Here is a 27,283-nt window from a genome sequence, read left to right on the forward strand (position 1 = left end):
CCGGGGGGCTATAGTGGCCGAAAAATTTACAAGGTTATTAATCCATTCCTGTATATCAGAATGTCATGATAAACAATCAGTCAATGACAATCAAATATGCTGCAGAATTTTAACAAAGGGTTGACATTAATTTTACGAGAACTGACTTTTGTGAACACTACAGCTATGGGCTGCAACAAGTTACCAGCAAACAGAAAAGGAAATACAAATTCATTTATACCATTGTTTTGAAATCAGACAAATTGGTGAGGACCTTGATGCCATTCCACAGTAAATGAAGTCGAGTTTCCATTGAATTTTAACTTGATCGGATGGCTTGTAGAGGAAGGCACTCTAGGTTACAGTTCATTTTTGTTGTGAGATGGCGGCCAGGATGAAGGTTTATCACTCAAGTGTACCTTCATCATTTCTTTGGCAAATATGGCAGATTTTAAATGCCCAGTGGGGAGACAAGCTTTATCAGATTTTCTTCTCATATTCCCTTTGTATCATCAGAAAAAAACTGTTGTTTCTGGCCAGATCTTGGGTGTCTTTGCCTCACTGGTCTCCAGACATTGGCTTCTCCGTCATGTCTATGTCCTTAGGAGACTCTGAAAAGTAAACAACGTTAATCTTCGTCAGAACATAAAGGTTGATGCAAAAGAGTGCAAATGTGGCTTTAGGTATCATATGTTTGAGTTTGCCACATCAAGAGGTGCAAGTTGTGCAACGGATGCAAGTTTCCTTTTGTTATGCAAAGTACATCAGCTAAACCCAAAATGAACTGATCAAAAATATAAAATAAAATGTAAAACCCTTCCTGGTTCTCAAGACCAAAACAAAGTCTGGAGTTGCAGTAGTCCCACCTCAAAATGACAAAAGTAATCACCAGCAAGAAACACTATCCAAATTTTGATTTGGCTGAAATATGGCCAAGCTACTGTGAAATGTACTTCACTTTACTATCAATTTGACATATTGGCCAAAACTGCTCTACCCTAGAGCTGTATATGTTATATCGTGTTTATCATATGTTTTACCTGGCTGGCAGTTTCTGTGTATGCGCTGGACATAGAGGAGGAACAGAAATAAGGAGAAGCCGATGAAAGATGCAATCACTCCACTCAACAGAAAGGTATAGCTGCCCTGACTGTGGATCACCTACAGTGAGACATGCACAGATTCATTGTCTTTCTGCTTTCAATTACTATTTTTTTTCTCCCCAATTGTATCCAGCCAATTACCCCACTCTTCTGAGCCGTCCCAGTCACTGCTCCACCCCCTCTGCTGACCGGGGAGGGATGCAGACTACCACATGCCTCCTCCAATACATGTGGAGTCACCAGCCGCTTCTTTTCACCTGACAGTGAGGAGTTTCGCCAGGGGGACATAGCACAAGGGAGGATCACGCTATTCCCCCCAGTTCCCCCTCCCCCCCAAACAGGTGCCCCGACCAACCAGAGGAGGCACTAGTGTAGCAACCAGGACACATACCCACATCCGGCTTCCCACCCGCAGACACGGCCAATTGTGTCAGAAGAGATGCCCGACCAAGCCAGAGGTAACATGGGAATTTGAACCGGCGAGCCCCATGTTGGTAGGCAACGGAATAGACCACCACGCCACCCAAACGCCGACTTTCAATTACTTTTTTCCAACAAGTTTGCATAATTTTACTAGAGCACACACCAACACATATCAAGGCCTCACATGTACACACCAGCATAATCACATGCAGAGATTTGGATGCCATTAAAATGCACAGTCTAATCAGATTGCATCATTGTGCTATTGGATACAAATGGAGGGAGGTTTCTTCCCAAAAGCATGGAGTCATTTTTTTCAGTCTGGGCACACTGGTAAACCCTGGTGATGAAGAAAGCTGCAGCATAGGTTTCATGATTGAGATTTACTGGGGTTATTTTGAACAGTATCACAGAGAAAGGGGCTGTAATGGACTTGGATACAAACATGCACAGCCACAATACATACACAAATATTCAGAGGATTTCTTACCGATCCTACAGCCACCTGCATTACCATTTCTCCTGTGCCGGCACTGGTCACCAGAACAGTAGTTGCACAACCTTTCGATGCAGACAAAGAATTAGAAATTCAAAAGCAATTTCTACACTTTGTGTGAGTGTGTGCGTGCATGCTTATGTACGCTTACATGAAGGTAAGGTTATACATGCTTAGATTACCTTTATAGTTTAGTATGTCCTCTGTATAGGCCAGCAGACAGGGGAACACACTGCTGATGCAAAGTCCCAACAAACACGTACCGATGAAGATAAATACTTGACTATAGTAAAGCAACAGTATCATGCACTGCACTAGTATCACGCCAACCTTAATGCGGGAGACAAAGAGGCAGACAGAATAACAGACAGTCAGGAAGTTGGAAGAGGGGAGAGGGCAACAGATACAATGAGAAATACAAAGGCTGATGGAACAATGCCAAAATTAGTTTTAACACACTTTTTGAGATTTAGAGTCTGCATCACAGGTTCCATAGGTGGGCAATGTGAGAAAGCAATTATTTAGTTTGGGTTCAGCAATCTTCACCAGCGCCAATACTGGGCTGGGGCCAATTAAATAAAAACAAGTGAAAATGATTGAACTTGAAAAATATCTTAACAGCATTTGTCATCAAGTTTGGAAATCTTGAACCAAGTTTGCTTTGCTACTGTATTTAAATGATATACTTATAAAAATCCCCTTTTTCTCCCCAGTTGTATCTGGCCAATTACCCCACTTTTCCGAGCCGTCCGGGTCACTGCTCCACCCCCTCTGCTGAGCCGGGGAGGGATGCAGACTACCACATGCCTCTTCCGATACATTTGGAGTCACCAGCTCCTTCTTTTCACCTGACAGTGAGGAGTTTCGCCAGGGGGATGTAGCATGTGGGAGGATCACACTATTCCCCCAGTTCCTCCTCCCCCCCGAACAGGCGCCCCGACTGACCAGATGGGGCACTAGTGCAGAGACCAGGACACATACCCACATCCAGCTTCCCACCAGTAGACACGGCCAATTTTGTCTGTAGAGATGCCCGACCAAGCCAGAGGTAACATGGGGATTTGAACTGGCGATCCCCATGTTGGTAGGCGAATAGACTGCTACACTACCTGGATGCCCTAAATGACATACATTTTTGTTTTAGTTACCTATTTCAATGTGTTCCCAATAAACCAATGAGCATATCAATCTATTTTGAGGTGGTAGTGACTTGATCGTGGATGTGGAAATGTGAATAGTAATGTCTTGATGCATGTTCGATCTCTTTCAAGGATAAAGATGCGCACATCCTTGATAGGGAGGAACGCTGGTTTGAACGGGAAGTCAAAGAGGTCGTGTGAAGAGGGAACAACCATCCCTGAACCATTGATGTGGGTATGTGTGTGTGTGTGTGTGGGGGGGGGGGGGTCTAAGAGTACATCTGTCACCATTTTACAATGCTGTGATTGCGACTATTCCCTAATCCTCCGTGAATAGTACATATGGCCATTGTAACTCTAATTAATGGTCACAGCAATTTGTATATGAAACTAAAAGTTGGTTTGGTTGTTATGCAACCGTGCTGTTTATAAGGTTAGGGGATACCTGCAGTCCGCTGAGACCGAAGAAGTCACTTAGATGAGTGATGAAACGTTTCTTCCAATAAACGTTGTGTCCAGATGAACTGATTCAATTTTCTGTGAATGGTTATGATTAATGTGAATGTGTTTTTGATATACCAGACTGAAGACGAGTAGCCTGGTGGCTGTATATCTGTAGGACAGGTAGATGAAAGCCAGCCTGCCTGCTGTGATGGAGGCCCAGAACACACTGTCCAGGCAGCCTGCCGTCTTATAACCCATAGACAAGGGAGGGCTCACAGCATAGGTGTAGACAAAGCCTGCGTAGGAACCCTGGATTACACACAGCAGGATATTACTCATCACAGCATTTGTATGCCTACTCATATGCTTATTCTGAAACGTGACTGTAAAACCTCACAATGATGCCATCTGTAATGAAGAGGATGGCTCCGCCCAGAAAATGGAGAAGGAAGAAAGAGGGAGGGCGACCACGCAGTTTCTCAGGGTTGAAGCAGGCAAACGTAACCCCATGACCTGAGAAGACAGGGATGTTTTTTTTTTTTTTTTGCACAGATGGGCTTGATTCCCATCTTACTCAACTGGAAAAGAAAAGAATTAAACACAGACAAAGAATCCTACCCTGTTCGCTCTTCTCTGATGCTGTGGTGGTCGTGGAGGACAGAGAGTCTCTGGATAACAGAGGAGGACTCGGGCTGAAGCAGGGCAGCAGTCTCTCATGGTACATCAATATAAACACTGCCAGCGGGATAGGAAGCTGGTGACACACACACACACACACACACACACACACACACACACACACACACACACACACACACACACACACACACACACACGTTACACCTCTGAAAATGGGGAGAAATAATCACGAGAGTAATAGGGTAATGTTTCCTCAGTGAGAACCTTTTACTCGAATGATGATCATGTGGGTGGAGACTAGGGCTGGACCCAAATTCCGGCTATCCAGATATTCGGTCGTTGGGTAGGTATTCGGTTTTCCATTTTTGGGTTCGTATATATATATATATATGTATATATGTGTATATATGTATATATATACTTGCCTTGGTCAGGGGTACCTGACCAAGGCAAGTACCTGGAGAAAACCCACTGCAGACATGGGGAGAACATACAAACTCCACACAGAGGATGACCCCAAGGTTGGACAACCCTGGGGTTCGAACCCAAGACTTTCTTGCTGTGAGGCAACAGCGCTAACCACTGGGCCACTGTGCTACCCAGTGTATAGGAAGGGTTAAATGCAGAAGAAAAAAATTGCGAGTCCTGAGAAATGACAATAAAGAAATTATAAATAAATATAAATCTCCTAAATATAAATCTTAAATTTATTTGTGCTAGTATGCTGTTTCTGTGCTTCCGTTTCATAGCACTTTGCTGGGCATTGTTTCAGATTTGGAGCCTATTAGCATTTATTTATCTAGGGCTATAATTTATCCATAATAAAAAAAAATGACACAAGCTTTTATTATGTCACAAGAAGTGTATAATAGGACCTCGTTCAACCAAATCCCTCAGGATTACAAACATGCATCCAATAAACCAAACCTTTTGGAAAATGTTTTTTTATTAACAAATAACAACACAAACAACAATACTGTTGAACAGATTCCTTAACAATTGATGTATTTAAATAAACCGAAAGACGTGTTGCACCGCTATGCTGTCCATCTCAGCCGTGAACAGAGAAATGTCTGGCTGAGTCCTTCCCGAGTCATTGTAAGCTTGCCATATTGTTTTTGATAGAGTACTGCTCCCAAGCCTTGGTGTAACGCATCAGTGTGTACAATGAATGGCTGAGTGAAATCAGGGAAACCTGACACTAGTGGATGGAGCAGACAGTCAATCAACTGTTCAAGTACCTGTTGGTGCTGGTCTGTCCACATGATCGGCTTGTTTGAGGGCACAACATGGCTCACTTTCTTTAAGCTTGTTTTTCTGTTGTTGTCAGGAGCTTCATCCAAGTCTGCTTTTAGGAGCTCATACAGACAGCTGGCTTTTCGTGAAAAGTCTGATATACTGCCTGTCTGTAGTAGGTGAGTAGACCAAGTATTTTTCTGAGTTGGCCCACAGTCTGAGGTCTTTTAGTGCTCTAATAGCTTCGATGTCAGTTGAATCAACTCTACTGCCCTCTGCAGAGACTATTCTGCCCAGATAGCGGACCTCAGATTTGAATAGATCACACTTACTTGGCTTGAGTTTGATGCCGTACTCTCTGAGGCATTGCAGCACTCTCTGTACATCATTCACATGATTGTCGAAGGTTTTAATGAAAGCCAGTGTTGTTCAGATAAGGAATTCAGACGTTATCCTGAAACCCTTCCAAACATTCCTCCATACAATGTTGGAAGGCCACAAGGGTGTTCATGAGGCCAAAGAGGATGTGAATCCACTCAAAGCCCCCATGGTGTAACAAAAGCTGTCAGTGGTCTGCCTTTTTCCAACATTAATCCGTGGGGGTACGCTTTCCCCTGATCTAGGAGAGAAAACCAGGATTTACCCCCTAGACTGTCCATGATGTCTTGGACACAAGAGATAGGCTGATGGTCAGGATGGGTCTTCCTGTTCAGGTCTCTATAATCTATGCACAACCGTAGAGTGCCATCTTTTTTTCTAACACACGCAACAGGTGAGGAGTATGACTTCCTGACCTAGTCCTCTGTTATTCGGTCATGGAGGTAACCCTTCATTTCCTGGTACAGGGAGCTAGGCACTGATATACAGTGCATCCGGAAAGTATATTCACACCCCTTCACTTTCCCCACATTTTGTTATGTTACAGCCTTATTCCAATATGGATTAAATTCTTTTTTTTCCTGATCAATCTACACACAATACCCCATAATAACAAAGTGAAAAACGTTTTGTAGAAATTTTTGTAAATTTATTAAAAATAAAAAACTGCAATATTGCATGTACATAAGTATTCACACCCTTTGCTATGACACTCAAAATTGAGCTCAGGTTCATCCTGTTTCCACTGATCATCCTTGCGATGTTTCTACATCTTGATTGGAGTCCACCTCTAGTAAATTCAATGGATTGGACATGATTTGGAAAGGTACACACTTGTCTATATAAGGTCCCACTGTTGACATTGCATGTTAGAGCAGAAACCAAGCCATGAAGTCAAAGGAATTGTCTGTGGACCTCCGAGACAGGATTGTATCGAGGCACAGATCTGGGAAAGGGTACAAAAAATTTTTCTACAGCTTTGAAGGTCCCGAAGAGCACAGTGGTCTCCATCATTCGTAAATGGAAGAAGTTTGGATCCACCAGGACTCTTTCTAGACCTGGCCGCCCAGCCAAACTGAGCAATCAGGGGAGAAGGGCCTTGGTCAGGGAGGTGACCAAGAACCTGATGGTCACTCTGACAGAGCTCCAGCGTTCCTCTGTGGAGATGGTAGAACCTTCCAGAAGGACAACCATCTCTGCAGCACTCCACCAATCAGGCCTTTATGGTAGAGTGGCCAGACGGCAGCCTCTGCTCAGTAAAAGGCACATGACAGCCCGCTTGGAGTTTGCCAGAAAGCACCTAAAGGACTCTCAGACCATGAGAAACAAGATTCTCTGGTCTGATGAAACCAAGATTGAACTCTTTGGCCTGAATGCCAAACGTCACATCTGGATGAAACCAGGCACCTCTCATCACCTTGCTAATACCATCCTTACAGTGAAGCATGGTGGTGGCAGCATCATGCTGTGGGGATGTGTTTTAGCAGCAGGAACTGGGAGACTAGTCAGGATCGAGGGAAAGATGAATGGAGCCAAGTACAGAGAGATCCTTGATGAAAACCTGCTCCAGAGCACTCAGGACCTCAGACTGGGGCGAAGGTTTACCTTTCAACACAACAACGACCCTAAGCACACAGCCAAGACAACGAAGTAGTGGCTTCGGGACAAGTCTGTGAATGTCCTTGAGTGGCCCAGCCAGAGCCCAGACTTGAACCCCATTGAACATCTCTGGAAAGACCTGAAAATAGCTGTGCAGCGACGCTCCCCATCTAACCTTACAGAGCTTGAGAGGATCTGCAGAGAAGAATGGGAGAAATACCCCAAATATAGGTGTGCCAAGCTTGTAGCTTCAAACCCAAGAAGACTCAAGGCTGTAATCACTGCCAAGGGTGCTTCAACCAAGTACTGAGTAAAGGATGTGAATACTTATGTACATGCAATATTTCAGTTTTTTATTTTTGATAAATTTGCAAAAATTTCTACAAAACCTTTTTCGCTTTGTCATTATGAGGTATTGTATGTAGATTGATGAGAAAAAAAGGAATTTAATCCATTTTGGAATAAGGCTGTAACATAACAAAATGTGGGGAAAGTGAAGGGGTGTGAATATACTTTCCGGATGCACTGTATATGTGCATTTGACTGGTTCAGTGTATTTGAGGGGAATGGTCATATGCAACTTTTCAATAGAGCCAATATCATTGTCTGACCTTGGGAAGGAATGACACTCTTCTCTAAGCATCTGTTTCACTACTTGTCTCTGATCTTCACTAAGATGACTTAAATCTACAGGAGGGGTCCCACTGTTCACTGGCATTACTTGTCAGTTTCATGCTGGTGTGATTCACTGTGGCTTGTGTTGAAACGTTTGTAAAAATCTGAGCGGGCAGGACTGTCATAATGGTTTGTACTGTGCCAATTTAAGTGTGCCTTAGCAAAACAATGTCATGGTCAGTTGCGTTAGAAACATCAATTGTGATGACTGGGAATACACCTTTCCTGATTCTGACTAGTGTGTCATACAGCTCAAGGTCATCTGGCCACTGCGGGTTCAGGTCTGGCTGAAATAGCATGGTCATATCTCTTTAAAGGGCTGCACAGCTACACGATAGCTAATTTGGATGCTACTGGGCTTTAAAATTGTAACCTCTTTTTTTGTTTTTACTGCATACCATCTGCTTACTCTGCGCCAACAGCCTGTATAAAAGCTCTCAACTTGTATCTTTTGAGACTTGGGAAAGCTTTCCACACTGCTCCGTACTGTTTAGGTTTTTCAGTCTTTGTCAGGATGTGCTCGATAACATTGAAGCCTATGATGGGATGAAACAAGTGCCAGCCTTTCATTACAAGGACTGAAATGATCAGGCCTTCTGCTTAGTTAGTTTTAGGGGCTAGCCGGGAAGTCGTTTCAATCCATCCTAAGTACAGCATTTCCGTTCCGTTTGTAGCAGTCAATGTCAAATCATCAGGTGGGTCAAGGATCTTTGAAATGTCCCTCAGCCTTGTGGTTGGTAAATATTTATCTTTCCATCTTTCATCGATTATCGATACCTGAGAACCTGTGTCCCATAGAGTTTGCAGTTGATGGCCATTCAGGTAACATTCAACAAGACACTGCCTGCCAACTAGCGAGTTGACTTTGTGGGAGTGGTCAACTCAAGCTAGGGAGGACGGAGTGTTTTTCTTTTTAAAGGAAAACTTTTCACTGGTACTTAACAGGTGAGTGCATTTTCTCTTATGTTTAGCCCAGTTTTGGTTTTGACATGTTTTGGAACAATATAGGGTCTCTTTACAGGATGCGTTTTGTTTCAGTTTGACAGGTGAGTCCACATTGCTGCAATTTGCAAATTTCTGGGACTCTTTGCTAGTTATGGTCAACACCCGTCCCATGGTGGTAACCATTCCCTGTTTAAAGGAGCCTCTAGAGATGGTCTGATTGCTTTAATTTTACATCCAGCTTGAAAATGTTCTCCACTTCCACATTGGTAGCAGTGCATACAGCGTTCATTCGCTCCTGTTTGCTGGCAGGCAAAACATCTCCGTGGAGCATGGACAGAGCAGTTGGTGCACTGATAGGTCCATATTGAGGCTGCATGTCTATCCCAATACTATCATTCTGGAGACCAGTCAGTTATGTGTGTAGACACGTGCACTGGACAAAAGCTGGATCATACTTAAGCCCTGATTCTGACTCTTGGGAAGCAAACAGTACTTTCTGCCTCAAATCTAAAACTTGCATGAGGAAACTCTGAGGGGTTTCTTTGCTGTTCTGTGCTTCCAAGGCTAGTTGCTTGTAAAGATCTGTGGCACTCCTTTCTTGGAAGTGGGAATGCACAGTGTGTGGTGTATACCTGTACATCAGCAGGAAGTTGGCGAGATGGTGTTGTAGTGATGCTGTCATCTGCCTTTTCTCTTCACCCAGAACTTGCTTCATCAGTGCTGCTTTGACTGTCTGAACCGATCTCTCTGCAGCACCGTTTCATGCAGGATTGTATGCTGGCACAAGTGTCTGCTTGATTCCATTACTCCTCAGGAATTGCTTGAATTCACTGGAAGTGAACTGAGGTCCATTGTCGGAAACAAGTTCTTCTGGTAGACCATGAGATGCGAAGATGTTGCGGAGGACATCAATGGTCTTTGCTGAAGTTGTGGTTGTCATGGGAACCACCTCTAACCATTTCGAATGGCCGTCGATGCGTACTAAAAAACACTGTTCGCCTTTTCACAGAAGTCTATGCATATTCTCTGCCATACATGGGTTGGCCACTTCCAGCAGTGTAGTGGGGCTACTGCTGGCAGTTTTCTTTCTGACTGGCAGGCACCGCAGTTCTGAACTGTTCTCTCAATCTCTTGATCCATGTTGGGCCACCACACATAGGATCTCGATAAAGCCTTCATGCGACATATGGATGGGTGTCCTGTGTGTAGGTTGCTTAGTAGCCTTGCTCTGTGTGCTGAGGGAACAATGACCCTCATGCCACATAGCATGCAACCTTGCTCTTTAGATAGTTCTGTTTAACAGATGAAGAACAGTCTGAGACTCTCACCTTTGATCTGATTTGGCCATCCATTCAACGTGATCCCCCTCACTCGGCTCAGCACTGGGTCATTCCGTGTGCTTTGGGCTATGTCATTGGCATGCACAGGAAGGTTGCCAATGAATGAGAAGTAGGAAATGCTGTTTTATTCACCCACTTTGTCTTTGCCTGGTTGCGGCAGCCTGAAGAGTGCGTCTGCGTTTGCATGGTCTGCTGACTTGTGATACTTGATGTCTTAACTGTACGCCATGAGTGTTAGTGCCCATTGTTGCATTCAGAGGGCAGCTAAGGTGGGGATGGCTGACTTTGAACCCAGGATAGCCAAGAGCATCTTGTAATCATTGGTGAGTCTGAATTTTCTCCTGTAGAGGTATTTGTGGAACTTCTCCACTCCAAAAATGACGGCAAGAGTTTCCTGCTCTATTTGTGCATATTTACCCTCTGCCCTCAACAGAGCGCATGATGCAAATGCTATTGGCTTTTCCTCCCCATTTTCCATTATGTGGGAAATAAAAGCTCCGACTCCGTAAGGACTAGCATCACAGGCTAGCCTCGCCTGTTTTTTTGTGTTATAGTGCTTTATCTTTATCCAGCTTGAGTTGTTGATACGTGTGTGACAAGTCCAATTTTGTGAACTGGCCTCCAGCCAATGTTGCAAACAAATTCTGAGCGTTGGGCAGTGGGTACGTCTCCTCTGCCACACTTTGGTTCACCATCACCTTGTAGTCGCCACAGATTCTGATGGATTTATCTGATTTTGGCACAATGATAATGGGTGACGCCCACTCACTTCTGTCCACTTTCGTTATGATGCCCATGCCCTCGAGTCTATCCAACTCTTTCTCCACTGACTCTTTCAGTGCGTATGGTATGGGTCTGGCTTTCCTGAAGATAGGCTGGATGTGTGGCTTTACCTTGATGGATGCCTTGAACTCCCAGCTGGTTCTGGAGCCCTCTTCGAACACAGCCTTGTGTTTCTGTAGCACAGCCTCCACGTCAGCATCACTGTGTCACCTACGGCTCCAACAGAGAATATGTTGCTCCAGTTTAGCTTGATTTTGCTCAGCCAGTTTCGGCCTAGCAGGGCTGGTCAATCTCCTTTCACAGTCACCAGTGGTAACTCTGCTGTTTGTTGTTCAAATTTAGCTTACATGGTCACCTGCCCTAACAACAGTATCCTTTCTCCTGAAAATGTGGACTGTTGCATGTGGCATGATTCAAGGGGTAGGCGGGACAGTGCCTCTCTGTGGACTATCTCTGACACTAAAGTCACCGCAGTTCCGGTGTCTAATAGCATGTCAGCTCCCTTCCCTTCCAATCTCACATCGACAGTAATGCCCTGTTTCCCATGGGAAGCTTTATATGCAGTGTATACTCCAAATGGTTCGTTTTCATTATTGGTTTCATCTTCTTTGCTACCTGCACATACTGTTTTCTTGTTTCTGCACATTTTTTCAATATGGCCTACCTTGGAGCAGTGATGGCGTCTTTCTTAAACCTGCATACCTGCACGCTGTGCTTACCCCCACATCGGTAGCATGGCTGTGGCTGCTGCTGTTTGCTGTCATCATTCCTCTGATGGTAGGTTTTCTTTACATTGTGTGAGCCTTGATGTTTTTTCCATGCCCTTTTGTTTTTTTGTTTTCTGATAATGCACTTTATTTACATTACCGTGTTCCGTAATGCCATCTCCATCACTAATGCTACTTCACTTCTTGTTAGCGCTGGGTCTGATAACAGTTTTCTTTCAATTGCCTCGGTCTTTAAGCCGCTAACAAAACGGTGATGGAGTGCATCATTAAGGTGTGTGCTGAAATCACAGTGAGTCGCCAGCTGCTTCAGTGCTACTACATAATCAGAATAGACTCACCCTCTTGCTGGTTACTTTTCTGGAAAAGAAACTGTTCAGCGATGAACACAGGCTTCGGTTTGTAATGGTCACTCAGGGCCTTGCTTAGCACATCATAGGTTTTGTGCGCTAGGCTTATCAGGACTCATCAAATTTTTCAAAAATCGGTAGGCATCCGCTCCAATCACTGACAGGAACACACTGACCTTTTTCCATCATCCACATTGTTAGTGATCATCCACTGTCCCAATCTTTCCAGTTAAGATTCAAAATCTTAATTTCCCTTGTTGAACTCCGCTAACGCTCCAGTCTGAAATGTCGCCATCTTGCCAGCTTCAGCAGTCACGTAGCCGTAGGTTAGCTTGCTAGCTAGCTCTCGTTAGCATACCACTTTTGTTAGCCGTTTCTTAACGCTACTTTTATAGTATTACAGTTAATACGGTAATGTGCACGGCAATGTGTGATGTCTTGAGTTGATGCAGTTGGAGGACACAGTAGGGGAGCTAGAGGACAAGATAGGATGTAAGTGACTGTAAGAGGGGAGGAGTGTGATGGGGGTTGTCAAGTAAAGAAGCGTATGCTAACAGACGTGTGTCTTCGAGTGGTCCCTTAGCAACACAACACAGTGACGGAAACTGTGAGATGTGGCTGTACATAAAAGGGGTTTTACGATGGTAGACTTTATGCGTGAAAATCGTGTTGCATACATGTGAGCTGACCTATTAGCTGAATAAAGTAGACACTTAACCTGCTCTGTTTGACTGGACATTCCATGATTTATTACATGGTGTCAGAAGTGAGGCATATATTCACAAAGATAGTGAATTATGGTGAAGTTTAGCCCACCAGAAAACTTTTGCTTTGATAAACCGACGGAATGGACTGACTGGAAAAGACGCTTCGAGAGATTCAGAATGGTGACCAAGCTCCACAAGGAAGATGGTGAAGTACAAGTTAGTTCTCTAATATATGCGATGGGGAGTGAAGCAGAGAATATTTTCAAGCCTTTCACTTTTGCTGAAGCAGCACACGAGAATTATTACAATATAGTCCTGTATAAATACAATGAGTACTTTTTCCCTAAACAGAATATAATCCACGAGCGAGCCATTTTCCATCTGTGGGTGCAACAACCAGGTGAGAAAGCAGAGGCCTTTATCAGAGCCCTTTATGAGCTATCAGAGCACTGCGAGTTCGGGATAAATAGGGATGAGAATATTTGTGACCGGATCGTGGTAGGGATTCTAGATAAAGAGCAGTCTCGTAAGTTGCAACTCATGAAGGATCTCACGCTAGCACAAACAGTACAGTCAGTGCGTCAGTCAGAGTCTGTTAGTATTCAAATTAGCAAGCAAGGGGAAGCTACAAGCGCTGCAGCAACTGTGCAAGAGGTGCATGCACAGGGCGCGTGGAAGAAAAACCCAAAATGGCAACGTAACGCTAAGCAGAAAGGAGACAAAGACTCCAGAAACACGGAGCGCTGAGGAAAGTGCGGCAGATGTGGAAAAATGCAACACAAAAACCAGGGAAGATGCCCAGCATTCAAATCAGCATGCAACAAGTGCAACAAAAATTGACATTGGGAGAGAATGCGTAAGAGCAAATCGGTGAGTGAAGTTACAAAGACTGATGAGCAGAATGCATAATTTTTGGGATTAGTGAATGCAAAATTGACTGATGAAAATGGACAGTGCAGCTTTTCATTGGTGCAACACCAGTGGAGTTTAAGATTGATACTGGAGCAGACACTAGTGTTATGTGTGAAGAGACTTTCAATATGCTAATTCCAGAGAGAGAACTAAAGCAGACCAGCATTTCACTATGCAGTCCAAGGGGTCAATTGAATTGTCAAGGGCAATTTCAAGCATGCACCATGTACAAGTGCAAGTCATACTCATTCCCAGTGTATGTTACCAGAGGGCAGCGTGTCAACAACTTACTCAGCCGTTCCACTGCAGCAGAGATGGGCCTTGTGAAGCGAGTTGAGGAGGTCCATAATGCATTTGGAGAGCATGGCAATCTAAAGATAGAGCCTGTAAAGATACAGTTAAAAGACAGTGCCGCACCATATTTAGTGCACACAGCGCACAGGGTCCCAATACCGCTAATGCACAAGGTTAGAGAAGAGCTGTGCTGGATGGAGGAGAACAGCATTATAGAGGAGGTAACAGAGCCGGCAGATTGGTGTGCCCCTATGGTGCCCGTCCTGAAAAGGTCTGGAAAAGTGCGAATATGCATGGATCTAAAGAAACTGAATGAACGGGTTAAGAGAGAGAGATTCATCTTACCTACACCGGAGGGGATCATAGCCAAGCTGAGCAGAGCAATGGTGTTCTCCGGCCTCGATGCAGCCTCGGGATTTTTCCAGTTCCCTTTGCATAGTGACAGTACCAGGCTGACGACGTTCATCACTCTATTCGCCAGGTACTGTTTCCGACGCTTACCATTTGGAATAATGAGTGCACCAGAGATATTTCAAAGAAAAATGACAGAGACACTGTATGGCCTACAGGGGGCAGCTGTGTGTATGGATGACATAGTCGTGTACGGAAGGGACATGGAAGAACACGACCTTTGGCTTCAGAATGTCCTGGAGAGATTCGAGTCCACTTGACTTAAGCTCAACAAGAAAAAGTGTGTGCTGAGGCAGAAACAGCTTCACTTTCTGGGACGTGATTGATGCCACTGGCGTGCGACTAGATCCAGCCAAAGTGGAGGCTATCTGAAAGCTTACCACACCAGTGAATGTGCAGGACCTGAAACGAGTCCTTGGCATGGTGAACTGTCTCGGTAAATACGTGCCAAACCTATCCACAGTGGGCCAGCCACTGTATGAGCTGCTAAGGTCCAAGACACGATGGACCTGGGGGCCAGCACAACAGACAGCATTTGAGAGGCTTAAAGAGCTCCTGGTGACATCGCCTGTGTTGACATTCTATGACGTCAGCAAACCCACCGCAGTCTCAGCTGATGCAAGTAGCTATGGGATTGGTGGCGTATTACTGCAGCTCCATGGGGAAGACTGGAAGCCAGTAGCATACTGCTCCAAGAGACTGACTGACACAGAAACCAGATATGCGCAGATCGACAAAGAGTGTTTGGCGTGTGTCTGGTTCTGCGAGCGGTTTGAAAAATACCTCTATGGCCTCAAGAGTTTCAAACTAGTGACAGACCACAAGCCCTTGGTCCCACTAATGAACAGCAAGGACTTAGACAATGTTCCACTATGGTGCCAGAGACTTCTTTTGCGGCTCATGAGGTTTAAACCCGTAGCTGAGTATGCACCTGGAAAGACACTCGTTGTGGCACACACACTGTCAAGGAGCCCTGTGCGTCACATGGAGAACGAGAGAAACCTGCAACCTAGATGGCCTAATTTGCAACGGATCAAGCAGAAGGACAAGGCCGAAAAGAAGAAGCAAACCTTCTATTATAACCAACGTCACGGGGTGAGATCCCTACCTCCACTGCAGCCACGTGGTCATGTTCTCACCAAGCTGGACCACCAGAAATCCTGGACAACTCCTGCAGTAGTGACCAGTGAGAGTGTCACACCATGGTCTTACTTCATCGAGACACAGCAGGGTGGAACGTTCCGGCATAACCGTCGCCATCTCCAGGCGATGCCTGCTCCTGCTCCAGAGACAGCTGGGAGCATAATGCCTGTCTCACCTGTTTGCAAGGAAGCTAGTCAAGAGCCCTACGACACAGTTGGACATGGGACTAGTCCACACACCCCCAGTGTCAGCATACATGCTGGTACAGAGAAACTGTCACAGACCAGGTCTGGACGGGTCATTAAACCAGTTGTTAGACTGGACTTGTGAGTGACTGTGTTCTCACATCTCATGGCCTTTGGGGGGATATACGTTTATGAAAATAGGGGGGAAAAAAGGAGGGGAAAAAAGGGTTCCAGATGGTAAACTATATAACTAAGGAGTTATTTGGAAATGTGAAAAGAGTTTCAGAGTGTAATAGGTTGTGAAATGTTAAACTGAATGTTGAAGCCTTATTGTTGCTCTCAGTGTGGTAAGTGTTTTATTGATGCTACGGAAGAATAGCATTGTTTACATAATGTTTAACATAATGTTATATCTGTTTACTTTAAAAGGTGAAAGAAAAACTGAAAGAGGGAGATGTCATAGTATTACAGTTAATACGGTAATGTGCACGACAGTGACAGAAACTGTGAGATGTGGCTGTACATAAAAGGGGTTTTACGACAGTAGACTTTATGTGTGAAAGTCGTGTTGCATACATGTGAACTGACCTATTAGCTGAATAAAGTAGACACTTAACCTGCTCCGTTTGACTGGACATTCCATGATTTATTAGAGCTACAAAGTTCTGGCCTGTGATTTACTTTCCGCAAAGTTGTATCTCTTTGTTAGATTTTTCTCATCCCATCCTCGTCGCCAAATTGTAATATACTACTGGGATAACGCCTTATTTAAGATACATTATGGAGACTAAGACAACAGTGTATGCCCTGCAGTTCTTTAACCCATATACACTCAACAGCGCAGGCCTACAACACAGCAGAGCACACACCCAGCACCTGTAGAGGGAGCACCAATACTGCTATCTCAATGCCAACACATTACACATATGATCTCTTCCACCATTTCTCAGAATCTTAATCTTATTACAGACCATGAGTTTACTGTCTTTTTAAACTTATAACAGACCCTTAGTGTATTAGCCTTTTAACTTGTCACACGCAGACAAGGTTTATTCTTAACATATGGAATCACTGGATCTCCTCCTTATCAAATTAAATGGTGACCCTCTTCACACCAGCACCATTGGATCACATACACTATGTCCAGGCGGCACTTTAAATCTGACCTAATTGGGATTTTTTTTTTATTAAAATGAAACAGTGTGTCACATGTGGGGCACGGGTGGAGCTGTGGTTATGAAAGAAGTTAGTTGGAAATAAAAAAAAAAGCTGATGGAAGTCAATAGAGAGAGACAACAAAGTCAGTCTGTCAGTCAGTTTGTATCTGTTTTGGGAGATGATGGTTCAACTTTAACTCGAGGGCACATACACTAATCAAGTTATAAGTGAAATGGCTGGGAGCGGTCACAATGCATCATTTACTGTTGTTCGTTTGTGCATGTGAGTCATTTCAGGACAAGGTCCGCTCACACTGATATCAGATATGGGTCACTTTCAAAATTGGACGTTAACAGTGGGACAAAAACAGTTGGATGGATCAGTGTCAAAATTTTGAACTGAGCTTTAAGGCCCACTGTGTAAACTCAGTCAAAGTTACACAGTGCCTGATCAGATCCGCCACTTGAACAGGTGGGAGGATACCAACTTGGTTGTTAGTGATAAAAGCCATGTCACATGTGGCCATTGGTGGAGCCAAGACTGTAAACCGGTTGGAAAACTCTAAAGCTCATTTGGAAATACGATATCATTTAAACCTTTATATAATGAAATAATGCATGTTCTTTGTCACATGATACACACACCAATACAACCCCATCACACACAAAAAAAACACTCACACACTCGCGCACACACATACACACATGCATGGACATGCACATACTTGCAATCATACATGCAGAGCAGGAAGTGGATCTGCACTAGTCAGAGAAAAAAACAGTTCTGGGCTTACGTCTGTGTTATCTCAGGGTTTATCTGAACTATTCAAATCACACAAATACAGCAGGCTTGCTATGTAGCCTGCAAACCAGGACGTAAACAATGTATTTTTTTCTCTTCCCTTTTCTCTTCTGTCACCACTCTCTGTTGCCCACATTTTTATCCTACCCACTTTCCATTTTACCTTACCCCGACTTCCAAACACTCACGTTAATAAGAGCCATAATCCAGAAAGCGAAGGAGACCTTAGTGGTGATGATACCCTCTGTGTGGAGAGGGTAGTGGGAAATGTTGTGAGGCACCGTTCCCTTTCCAGCCATGGTATTGCGAAGGTGCTGTAAGTCTGGGGAGGAAGAGGAGGAATTGGTGGTCCAGTTGCCATTCAGAACACAGCTATCCTCTGCCAGGAAAGGGTCCGCTACCAGTGGACTGACTAGTGCCCCAAGGCCTATGAAGAAATGTAACGCCTGGGGAGTGGGGACACAGACAGGGGGGTGAAAAGTTTGGGATGGCACTTTAAAAACACGTCTATTTATTTACTTTTTTATTTTGATTAAAATTTCTTGTACTTTTTGAAAATTACAGAACATCAAATACATACATAAACACTCATGCACAAAACCAAACACACAATACTACACACAAAAACACAACCCAAAACCTGAACCACCCCTTGAGCCAAAATAGAGAGCAGCTGGAAGCTTATCAGTCAAGCTAACTCAAGGCTATGTTTCCCATGGTAATTCATGAAAGGATGCAATTTTGTTTTTGTTTTTTCTTTGGTTTTTTTTTTTTTTTAGCTCAAATGCTTTCAGAAATGACAAGGTTCAAACATGAACTAGTGATGGGACAGTCCTCTTATATTATGGCCCAAAGACAAATGCAGTGCAAAGATAATTTCAAATATTCACTCATCAGCCAAAACATTAAAACCACCGGAGGCCACTGCCATCAGGGAATAGTGTTGCCATGAAGGGGTTCAGAATCAGAATCATGTTTATTGACCATGTAGGTTTACACATACATGGAATTTGACTCCGGTTTTTTGGTTCTCTCGGTGTACTTAACATAGTACTTAACAACACTACAACACAACACTCTTCAGATATATACACAAGGATTGACTTATACAAGTAAAATAAGAGGTGATCAAGTGCAATGGTGCAGAGAATATAAATAGGTAGTACTTGGTCTGTAACAATGTTTAGGTCGGTGGTGCGTGTCAAAGTAACATCCACATGAATGCCAGGATCCAATGTTTCCCAGCAGCATATTTCCCAGCAGCATATTTCCCAGAGCATCACAAAAATAAGCAAAGATATATACAATAAGTATACAGAATATACAAAGAAAGTAAACATGGTAAAAAGAACAGTGCAAAAAAAAGTGACAGAAGTACTTGTATACTTACATGTATATTGTCCTTTAGAGTTTATCGTTGTCAGGTTGGATGGTTTGGAGACAAAGCAAGAGAGGCATGTGTGGAAAAGAGATGCTGGATATATTGGGAGAAGGATGCTGAATATGGAGCTGCCAGGGTAGAGGAAAAGAGGAAGGCCAAAGAGGAGGTTTATGGATGTGGTGAGGGAGGACATGCAGGTGGCTGGTGTGACAGAGGAAGATGCAGAGGACAGGAAGAAATGGAAACCAATGATCCTTGTGGCGACCCATAATGGGAGCAGCCTAAGTAGTAGTAGTAGTAGTAGTAGTAGTAGTAGTAGTAGTAGAGTTTATTGTTTATTTTTCATTGTTCAAGGCTCTGATAGCCTGTGGGGAGAAACGCTTCCTCAGTCTCTCAGTGTGTAATTTGTGGCAGCACAGGCACTTGCCTGATTGCAGCCGCACAAACGATCCATTGCTGGTGTGATGGGGGTCCTTTACTTGCCTCCTAGCTCTGCTACAGACTTCCTATTGTATATAGGCTCTGCAGGGAGGGGAGCACAATACCTATAGTGCACTCAGCCAATCACATAATCCTCTGCAGGGCCATCCTGTCCTGACAGGAGCTGTTCCCATACCAGGTGGTTAAGCTCCCATCAGGATGCTCTGCACTGCAGCAGAATAGAGGATAGCAGGACTTTCTGTGAGATTTTACATTTTCTCAGCTGTCTGAGGTTATAGAGTTGCTGTCTTTCCTTTGCGACGACAGTGTCAATATGTGTAGCTCATGTTAATGCATCTGTAATGTGCACACCGAGGTACTTAAAGCTACTCACCCTCTCCACTTGAGTCCCACCAATTTCCACTGGGGTGTAAGACCTCTGACGCTTCCTGGCATAGTCCACAATCAGCTCTTTAGTTTTCCTGACATTCAGGGAGAGGTGGTTGGCCCAACACCACTTGCGACAGACCTGCCACCTCCTTCAGATAGGCCGCTTCCTCATCGTTCAAGATCCAGCCCACCATGACTGTGGCGTCAGTAAACTTTGTGATGGTGTTGGAACTGTGTTTGGACATGCAGTCGTGTGTACAAGAAGAACAGTAGAGGGCTCAGCACACATCCTTGGGGGGCCCCAGTGCTGAGGATGAGAGGGTTGGAGGTGTGTCCACCTACCCTGACCACCTGAGATGTGATGGTAAGAAAATCCAGGATCCAGGTGCACACAGAGATGTTTAGACCCAGGTTAGTCAGTTTACAGTTTACAGCCTGGAAGGGACAATAGCATTAAACGGTGAGCTAAAGTCTATAAATAGCAATCTAACATAGTCCTCTCTCTTGTTGTCAGAGATTGTGGTGTGCAGTACCTGGGAGATGGGGTCATCCGTGGATCGGTTTGGATGGTAAGCAAATTGCAGGAGATCTATGGTGCTTGGTAGAGAGGAGCAGATGTAATCTTTTACTAACCTCTCAAAGCACTTCATGACTACTGAGGTGAGGGCAACTGGGCAGTTGTCATTCAGGCAGGCAGGGGAAGTAATCTTTGGCACAGGGACAATAATGGACTGTTTGAAGCATGTGGGGACCACGGACTGGGCCAGAGAAAGGTTGAAGATAGTTGTGAACACAGTTGCCAGGACGTCAGTGCAGGACTTGAAAACCCTCCCGGAGATGCCATCTGGAATGGCTGCTTTCTGGTGTTGACCTGCTTCAGTGCCCTCCTGATCTTGTGCTCTGATAAAATGAGTTTCTTTCTCCACTCCCAGTGAGGTCCTGGCACTGATCGTGCTGACAGTCGGGTCAATGCTTGCCTTAGCATTAGCCTCAAATCGAGCGTAATCCAATTCAGGGTCATGGGTGGGCTGAAGCCTATCCCAGCGAAAAGCAGCGAGACACCCTGGGCAAGGTTTCCAGTCCTCCAGTTCATCACAGGTCTCTCTCTCTCTCTCCCACACACACACACACACACACACACACACACACACACCTACCTATTGGTGACTGAAGATTCCAAATCACCTAACTTGCAGTTCAATCAGAAGAAACCAGGATATGGATTAAAAAGATATACATAAAAAAACCCTTAATTTAAAGTGACAAATTAACATTTTGCCGATGACTCCAAATGAATTGGTGACTCGTTCATGGGTTATGAGGAACCTCAGGAATAGCTAAAGGGAAATCCCCCAAAAAGAAAGCAAATGTTTGTGTCATGAACTTGCAGCAAAAGCTATCTGCACATATTACCTAGTGCTAACTAGTTGAATGATATCGGTTCAGTATTATCAATTGGCTGATGTAAGGCCAGTTGACCACATGCACACACATTCTTCAGAGCATTGTCAAGTGCCAACTCGGAATAAAGGCTGAAATGCTTGATAGGCGGAATAATTAGCAAGCAGAACTTAACATATAGCACCACCACCAAAGATTAATAGCTGATTAATAGTCCCCACTGCATTTGTAGAGATAAATGCAACTTGGGTAATTGCGTACACTGTAATTGAAGTAATTGTAATTATTGTGTATGGGCTTATTAAGAAAAAACACCTGACGGTCATGATGACCACGAAGATCAGTGTAGATGAAGGGGTAGCCTGAGAGGAGGGGGCGGTGGGGGCCAAGGGGCAAAGAGGCTGTACTGTAATGGGAACCTGGGGCACAACGCAGCAGAATGTCCCACATCTTCACAGTCAAAACATGATTAAACAGGGCAGACGCATACTATCATTTTCAGTAGTTCAGTTCTCAGCTTGGGGGAAATATTGGCTGCCAGTGGAATACAAGACTGGGGTAATGGATTTCCAGCAGTGACAATAGCCAGCGGGAGATCAGTGGGCCACGTACAGAGCGAAAGACTGTGGTAACAGGGCAGTAGTTGCTATTGTGGCACCAGCATTTTCAAGGATGTTGAGGCAGGAGTCAATGCAGCTGAGTGATCCAATAAAGTTCTGCATTGTTTCCATCGGTGAGTTGAGGTCATCGGGAAGTTCAGGGGGAATAGATGATGAATCAGGAGCACAGGAGGAGGTTGCAGTAGATTTATTTTACAGATTGCCGCTCGACACCACAGTGGGAGAGGATTTTCTTAGTACATTTACGGCCTCGGGGAGAGAAGCTTTGTAACCTTCTGTTATATGAGCATGGCTGTTGTGTACCTCTCTCTCTCTCTCTCTCTCTCTCTCTCTCTCTCTCTCTCTCTCTCTCTCTCTCTCTCTCTCTCTCTCTCTCATTCATTTCAGGATTTGAGGTTCTTCTGCTATGGACTGTGCAGTGACTATGGGATCAAGGCTTCTATCTCCGTTGCCTCCTGTTTCCCACTGACCAAGGCCCTCAGCCTCCTGGAGACTTCTGCTTGTTTTGCATTTGTTCGTGACAAATTCTGTACCATTTGTATTGGTTATGACTATGCATCACTCTCCCTCTGCAGTTTTCTCTCCATCTGTGTGAGTTTTGTGCCTGTTTTCCTCCTGTGTGTATGAGAGCTCTCCTTTCTCCAGGGCTCTGTGCAACTAAACTGGTGGTGACGCATGGGGCCACACCTGCTCTGTGGTCGCATCTGTGCAGGATGCATGACGTGCTCCTGGGGAGGAGCCTGGACTCTTCATGATACATAATTTGCAATGTTTCCCTATAACTTATATGATCATTACATTTTCACTTGTTTTGCTATTACTTATGTATTAATTGTATGCTATTTGCACCTTTTTGCTTTGTGTAATCAATTTTTTTTGCCTATTTAGTGGTTATTTTTACTCTGTTATTGTGTGTCTATCTGTCCTGGGAGAGGGATCTTTACTCTGTTGTTCTTCCTAAGGTTTCTCCCATTTTCTTTTCCTGAAAAGGGTTTTTTTCTCTCTCTGTGGAGTTGTTCCTCATGCAAATGGAAGGTCTAAGAACAGGTACATTGTACTTATTGTTAACTGTGACTGTAAAGTCCTTTGGGACTAAATTGTGATTTAGGGCTGCACAAATAAAACTGACTCGACTTGACCTTACAGGACAATGACTCCTGGCAAGATCTTTTTCTGTAAATGACAAAAATAAAGGCTAAACTTTCAGTTTAAAAGCTAATTTATGATGTAGGCCTACAAAGTGTTGGCATCCTGCCAAATGTTACTCATTGTCATTGGAGATGAGTGAAGGACTGTGTGTCAACTTTGCATACGTGGCAAATCCAGAGTAATACAGGAAAAAAAATCTGAATGCAATTTTTTTGGGCACTGCACAGGGATGCAGTATTGGGTTCAATTACTGGAGTCCAGTGGATTCATTCTGATTGATACTTTATAGATGCACTCTGTAAATTCTCCTCTTTGGCATTTGTGTAAACTCACCCCCCCTTTTTTTTTCTCCCCAATCGAATTTTTTGGCCAATTACCCCACTCTTCCGAGCCATTCTGGTTACTGCTCCACCCCCTCTGCCGATCTGGGGAGGGCTGCCGACTACTACATGCCTCCTCCAATACATGTGGAGTCAGTCGCCAGCTGCTTCTTTTCACCTGACAGTGATGAGTTTCACCAGGGGGACGTAGCACATGGGAGGATCACGCTATTCCCCTAGTTCCCCCTCATCCCTGAACAGGCACTCCGACCAACCAGATGAGGTGCTAGTGCAGCGACCAGGACACATACCCACATCTGGCTTCCCACCTGCAGACACTGCCAATTGTGTCTGAAGGGATGCCCAACCAAGCCGGAGGTAACACGGGGTTTCGAACCAGTGATCACTGTGTTGGTGGGCAATGGAATAGACCGCCACGCCACCCGGATGTCGTAAACTCACTTTTGAGGGAGTTTGATACCCGGACATTGCCCAAAGTATGAACGGTTTACTATTCCATTTTAGTAGTTTCACTCTTTCTCCACTGTATCTAGTCTCTCAGTTTTAACATGAATATATATGGTACTACAGAATTCCCTCCCGCTCCCCGCCACCCTCACCTGTAGGAAAACAGCAGAGTCCTTCTGGTACAGCTTCACCAGCTGTTGGTTGGCAATGGTGTCAATCAACCCCATTGCTGTGCCAGTTAGCGCCAGGGCAACAGACAACAGTACCACATGGTGACATAGTGGTATGATGGCAAACACCAAAGAGATGATGAGGGTGCAGCAACAGAGGACTGAGAGGGAGCTTGAGAGCCTGATGGAGAGGGGGATTCAGATGAAGGACAAGAATATTAACAATACTATAGTAATACCTAATCATCAAAATCATCATCATAACTTGCACATCTAAAATTTGTATTTATTTTAACATATTGCACTGGCGGCTTTAATCATCTCATAATGATATTCCTACACCCATCCATCCATTATCCAAACAGCTTATCCTGCTCTCAGGGTCATGGGGATGCTGGAGCCTATCCCAGCAGTCATTGGGCGGCAAGTTGGGAGACAACGTGGACAGGTCGCTTAGGGACAATTTAGTATGGCCGATTCACCTGACCTACATGTCTTTGGACTGTGGGAGGAAACCGGAGCACCCGGAGGAAACCCACACAGACACAGGGAGAACATGCAAACTCCACACAGAGAACAACCTGGGATGACCCCCAAGGTTGGACTACCCCGGGGCTCGAACCAAGGACCTTCTTACTGTGAGGCGACCATGCTAACCACTGTGCCAACGTGCTGCCCTGATAGTCATACAATTATGTTCAATTGATAACCAATAACTTAATTTCTTTTGTTGGATGAATGTATGAAACATAGTAATTAATTGATTGAAATATATTTCATCAAAGATGGATTAGCTGTGACAATTTTGGGTTATAAAAGTGTAATAAAGAATATCTTTACATTGCAATATTTTGTATGCATGAAACCTGTTCTCGTTGTGGAAATGTGCTGTCCTATACTGTACATGAGGAAGCCTGATGCACTGTCTTGTGAGACAGAATGGGATGAGCAGCGGAAGCGTGTGAACCTCGAATAACTACTGTGTTTTGATAGTTTCTTATTAAAGAGGGCTTCCTGTACATCGGTGCACAGCTGCTTCATACAGGGGGACTTTCCATTAACTTGTTCCAAACTGTGCTCCAGTAAAGTCACCTTGACAGGGTGCAGGTTCAGAGGATCATATTTACCCAGTCAGTTTATCAGAGCCCTCCAGCACCTCATTATCGTCACTCTGATCTCGCTGACTCTCCTGCCAACTTTCCACTTTCTCTGCACCTTCAACTTAAATACCTCCTGCCTTTTACTGGATTGAAGTGGCATCTGACTCACAGTACAACCCTCCTTGACTGTAGCCTATTCAAAACTGAACGAATAGTCCTAATTTGAAAAAAGGGCAAAATCCGAGTCCTTGTATGAGGGTTCTGTGTGTAAGTATGATGTTATGCGCATTGTAAATCAGCTTTTTAAATGTTTAGTCATTTAATTTTGTGATGGGCACCCGTTTCAGGTAAGTTGACAGGTAAGCTGTGTTGAGTTATGAAAAAATCTTCTCCATCCCTAGTATTGCTCTTACTTTGTGTAATCGTTAGTAGTCCAACTACTTTCGTGCATGAACATGTGGGCACGCAAGTGAATGTTTGGGTTTGTTTTTACACCACGTGCTCTTGTATCATGCGAGTCTCTATAGGACGGAGTCGGTCAAACGCACACGTTGCAATCTTGAACAGGTGTGCGGCTGTGTCATGTGCCGGATGTACGTCATAGTGTCATGATGACGACTGATGAAGTTTTTCAAGAGCCAGATATGCTGTGCAGCTTGTAGCCGTTATCTGGGGAAAGAAATTTTCACCTCATATAATGCTGCATGTTTGGTGACAAGGGCACAGGGAGATATATTCTCCTGCAGTGGGCATGGGTATTACAGTATGTGTCTTTGTTTGGAAACGTTGTGCATTGTGTGGCCACGGCTGTGAAAAAAGGAGTGTTAATATAACAGAGAAAAAACTCATCAGAAGCACACACAGGTGGTGTTGGATGAGAATGTGCAGCCAACCCTGCACCTTCCCTTTCCTACCTCCTTCACCTTCTGCATCAGACAAACACATGCAGGACTATATGGTTCAGGTCACGGTTCACCCATAAAACAAACTATCTTCTGACAACAGGAACTTTTAAAGAAAGACAACCACCTCGACATTATTACATGCACAAAGGCAACGTCTCACACACACACTGTACATAGATGCTTCCGATCAATTTATTTAATCAATTACAATCACATGCAGTTTCAAACCCGTGGGCTCTTCTTCCATGACAAAAAGAAAGGGGCAAGCATATGCACAGAGAGACTTGCAGACTGTCATGTGCAGAGAAACACTTGACAAAATAGAGGTCAGCTTGTGCTCTGAATATATATCTGATGCTCTTCATAATTTCATCTTGTTTAATTTCTTCCTGTCTTCTTGTTTATTTTTTGCATTGCTACAATGTGCCTCTGTATTTGTGTTTAGTTTCATTTTAATTCATTTTACTTTTTAAATTACTGTTATGTAAAGCACTTTGTAATTCCTGCTTTGAAGTGTTGTGCACATACATTACATTATCATGATTATCATCATCATCATCACCATTATTACTGTTGTTACTATTATTGTTAATATGATCATTATTTGCCAGCCATGCAATAGAGACAAACACACTGATGTTATATGTTTGAAGAAAGAGTCGTTGAGCATCGTGGCAAACTCACGTTCTCTTGAAGAGTCCTCCTAAGGTGCTGCCCAGTAAAAGGAAGAACTGCTGGGAGAAGAAGACCCATGTGATCTGCTGCAATGTGGACTGGGTCTGACACCTCAGGTCCAGGATAGTCGGACCGAGGAAGGCGATACACAGACCGAAACTGAAGAACACGCTCCAGTATGTCAGAGTATACCGCCAGTGACGCTTGAAGAGCGCCCAGAGCCGCTCGTCCACCAGCATCACGTCGATAGCCGTCAGAAAAAGCTGAGAAATAATAAGCCCTCTGCCACCAATCTTCATTGGAAGAGACGTGGCACGTTAAGAGTGAGAAATAAAACCCTGAAGTGGGTAGTCAGCGATCCCAACATTGTGAAGTTACTTCGCTATTGCTCGAGTTCCCAGGTTAATTGACTTTTAGAC

The 27,283-nt window shown here is 44.3% G+C and overlaps 1 protein-coding gene across 1 annotated transcript; it reads right to left on the reverse strand.

Moving 5' to 3' along the window:
- Positions 1-253: 253 nt before the first annotated feature.
- mfsd4aa (major facilitator superfamily domain containing 4Aa) lies at positions 254-27,103 on the reverse strand. Its single transcript, XM_056275030.1, has 10 exons — positions 26,874-27,103; positions 24,167-24,365; positions 18,054-18,311; positions 4,203-4,338; positions 3,982-4,097; positions 3,720-3,893; positions 2,184-2,331; positions 1,996-2,066; positions 1,020-1,140; positions 254-590 (listed from the first exon to the last, which is right to left on the reverse strand). The coding sequence occupies exons 1-10, from the start codon at positions 27,101-27,103 to the stop codon at positions 538-540; spliced, it is 1,506 nt and encodes a 501-aa protein (XP_056131005.1). The 3' UTR covers positions 254-537.
- Positions 27,104-27,283: the final 180 nt, after the last annotated feature.

Source organism: Lampris incognitus, chromosome 2 (assembly GCF_029633865.1).
Source record: "Lampris incognitus isolate fLamInc1 chromosome 2, fLamInc1.hap2, whole genome shotgun sequence".
NCBI classification, from domain to species: Eukaryota; Metazoa; Chordata; class Actinopteri; order Lampriformes; family Lampridae; genus Lampris; species Lampris incognitus.